Source organism: Histoplasma capsulatum, genomic scaffold (assembly GCF_000149585.1).
Source record: "Histoplasma capsulatum NAm1 scaffold_8 genomic scaffold, whole genome shotgun sequence".
Classification (NCBI taxonomy): Eukaryota; Fungi; Ascomycota; class Eurotiomycetes; order Onygenales; family Ajellomycetaceae; genus Histoplasma; species Histoplasma mississippiense.
This window is the reverse complement of record NW_001813975.1, coordinates 1299881-1303605: the sequence shown is the minus strand read 5'-3', so window position 1 is coordinate 1303605 and position 3725 is coordinate 1299881. Positions and strand designations below refer to the sequence as shown.

Here is a 3725-nt window from a genome sequence, read left to right as displayed (position 1 = left end):
ATGCGCTTCAACTCAGATGCGCTTCACACGCAGATGGGAGGGCAATACTTACTTGTGTCCATGTGCCAGGAGTGGCGTGCGAAAGCTCTAGGCACATTTTCAAGAGGTGTGTGAATCCCAGAACGATGTAATCGACAGGCTCTCGACCAACGAACTAAAAGGAACAATTGAGACAGTTTAGCAATGTGCTCAATTATATAGAAACACAAAATGGGAAATGGGATGCTAAAACAAACCTCATTCGTGCGATGGCTAAGAAGTATATCTCCCCATTTCCTAAGATACTCCCCGTAGATCAAGTCTTCAGGAGATAAGTTGGCAACAGTCTGAAAAACAGTAAGCGCAACCTCGAAAAACTCCTGAGAGGACTGCGCATATTCAAGAGTATCCGGGAAAAGTGCAGAAATATGTTTCCATAACGTTGCAACAATATGGATCGTCGTAGCAGAAGGGAGTCTTCCTACAACTGCAACCGCCCCTCCCTTCACCTGGCTGCTGGCCTTCCAAGCCCGTTTCTGAGATGGGGTAGTACCACAGGTGGCGAATATAATTTCAGCAACACTTTTGCGAATACCTTGCCTCGATTCCCTGAGAAGCAGCGTGAAGATTAGATCCTTGATTTGAGTACTTTGTTCGACCGCATCCCAAACGCGACTATCATGCATGGAGGCTTCGATTATGACAGCGAAGGAATTGGATATTAGTTTCTGTATAGAGATTTCTGAGAGGTGTTTGGAAGTAAGATTTCGGCAGAGGGAAATAAAAGACAAAAGTCGAGTGGCTAGGTCCAACGGATTGGAGAAATACTGTTCGGAGTCTTCTGGCATCGACTTGGCTAATTGTTATTTTGGCATTAGTACTTCGATTGCTTGTTATGAGGGATTGTCGAATCTTCACAACTTACCCGTCAAAGCAAACAAAAGACATTCCACGAAATTTCGTGCAAAAAGTAATTTCAGCGGGCTGTCTTCTAAACCTTCACCCATCTGCGGGCGCGTTATAAATGCAACCAAATTCTGAATGCTGTGGGATATAAATTCTTGGTCGGGGTTATTCTAGTTGTCGAATTGTCAGTTACCACCAGCGTCTAAGCATAAACTGAGTATTACCAATCGCTCGCTAACGTACTTCTAGAATTTCTTCGCTTATACAACTAATGAGAGCTTTTATTGAGTATAGAAGCTTGTATGGCTTCTCCAAAGGGAACATCTCCTGTTCCGAAATTTCTTTGGATTTGACAAAATCTCGAACGCGCTGCTGGGGAGGGAAGACAACTAAGAAGTCAAATATCTAGACGCACAAACTGTTAGTATTTGCAAATAGACACTGGAAGATCCAAGAGTAGGGAGAAAGGAACAAATAAAACATACCTCTTTCGATAACTTATCTTCTAGACTCAACAAATCATACAAATCATCGAAATGCTTCAAAACCTCCGAGTCAACCAAAGTCAACGACTGACGTCGTCCGCCCACTGACGCCTCGAAAGCGTCCGGATTTTTTCGAATCATGAGTAGTCCTGAACCCGCGAGTTTCATGTCTCGCAAAGTCTGAAAAGCATGGGCAGTAAGATCTAGCCGCTGTCCACAGCTAAAACTGGAGAAACTCGTAAAACCGGTGAGTCGCGTTAGTTTCTCAGCCAGCTCGGACGCAGTGGAAAGATCTCCGATCTTGAGAGTGCGGATCTTGGTTTGAGAATTTCCACTGAAGGCTTGGTACGAGAGTTCGATGGGTTCTCCAATTATCTCATCTTCTCTGAGAATAGACTCCGGGGGGCTAATTTGGAGCGGAGTGTATTGTGGCCGCATTCGCAGTCCCTGAAGTAGTTGGCGTAGGAACAGAAGCGAACGAGTGAATCGTAGTTCTTCAGCTCGTACCTCCCCGTCAGACGGGACGATGACCATAGGTTCATCCTCGCCGCTCGTGGAACCGTCAGTGAACGCTTTGCACTTTGAGGCCGCCGCTGTGAGTTGACTAACGCAGCGATCAACCAATGCGACATGCGTAGCCTCTGCTGCGGAGCGTGGGGCTGTGCGAATCAATTCATGATCAAGGTAAACGTCTATCGCGAAATTGGTGGATTTCATTTCGATTGTTCCAGGGGGTGCCGTGAGAATAAAATGCCATAATCGATCCATGCCAGGGATAGTAATAATTTCATTTTCATTCACGTCTGGTGGAAGATCAAAACGGATTTCGTAACTCACTGCCTGCTCCGCAAATGCTAAAATATCCAGGGTATAGTCTTCAGGAGATATTCGAGGAGATATACGTTGAGGGTATCATTCGAGGAATGGGTTTCGCTTCCGTCATTGATGTAGCTTTGGGGTCCGGGGACCACGCCAAGCTTCGGCCACATTCACCAATTTTTTTGGACATAAATACGCGGCTTTGGAGAATTTCGCTGAGTTCTGGAGTAATAGTTTCTGGTACTTTTTCGATAATTCGAAGCAGCGTCTGAATTCGCGGTCGAAGGGAATTTCTCACCATAGGGTCCGAGAAGTCGGTTGAGACAGTGTCGAAAGTATGGGCAAGTTCTGTGATAATCAATCGAGTGAAATCAAAGTCCAGCGCCAGTCGCCGAATGTCTAGATTATCATAAGGATGAATAAGAGCATTCAGGGCTTGAATGCTACCAACCACGAACTCGTTCATTTCGGATATATCGTCGATGCACTTCTTGTACATTTCCATTTTATCGTTGTCATCCATCCCAAGAGTCAGTAGATGTGAAAGCTGCTTGCTGGCAAACTTTTGCAAGTTTGTTTTTTGCTCAATGGAAAACTCGCTGATAGATGTGGCGTCACGGATCAGGCGAACGCACAGACGGCAGGGGACCACATCTACATGCAGATGATCATAAGGCTGCGAGCGCATTCTCTCAGAATGCTTATCCCTCACAGCATTTAATAGACAGTCGCTGTATTCGAGCATCCGTGCATCGAAGCGGTTTAACGGCAATTCGATGAGTTTTGTGCACAGATAAATCAAAGCATTTGACCCGGATTGGTGCATTATAAATGTGCGAGTTAGCATTCCCAAAACCTCCGCCACAGTTCTCGGGTCCTGGCTTTCAGTCACCGTGTTCCAAATAATATCTGTGTCGTTGTCCGCGTATGTGGACGTTACAACAAGGAACCCAACTACGTTTCCACTTCGGCTAATCAACTGGGGATGCGAATCGACACCGACAATGTACTCCACGATCTTGTTGTCCCTCAGGAATTTCACAAGATACTGGATAATTGGATAGTTAACGCCGGCAGGGTTTCCTTGTATATGTTGCCGCCAGACACTGACAAGATCAGCCTGCATAGTCTCCATACCATAGACGCGGAGCTCCATTCGACCCTCTGTGATATGCCTCTTTAAGACTTGGAACTTCCAACCTAGGTGGATGATGGAAGGATATTCTTCCTGTTTGGCATTTTCCGGAACATCAACGCCAAGATCGCGCGTCATCTGCACTGCCAGCTGACTATTCAAAACAGCAATGTTATGGTAGGAGTAACCGATGTAACGGAGAACAGATTCGCTGCTATCATTGGTAACCCAAGAAGACTTCTTCGAAATGTAAGATTGATACTCGGCATCAATGGAGCGAAAGCACGTATATACAGATTCCACGGCATCAATAAGTTCTGCTGTTGCAATTAACTCATCGGCTGTATGATACCGTTACCGTTCCATTCCCGATTCGACACCGTTGTGAGCGATGGTCGAAT

General features: G+C 45.8%; 1 protein-coding gene across 1 annotated transcript; it reads right to left on the bottom strand.

Moving 5' to 3' along the window:
* Positions 1-7: 7 nt before the first annotated feature.
* On the bottom strand, positions 8-3632 carry HCAG_07351 (predicted protein; the record flags this gene model as incomplete). The annotated part of the gene is made up of 7 exons (XM_001537879.1): positions 8-154; positions 237-835; positions 905-1055; positions 1129-1290; positions 1371-2210; positions 2488-3538; positions 3619-3632. 7 exons carry the CDS (start codon positions 3630-3632, stop codon positions 8-10), a joined length of 2964 nt encoding a protein of 987 aa, XP_001537929.1.
* Between the last annotated feature and the right edge of the window lie 93 nt (positions 3633-3725).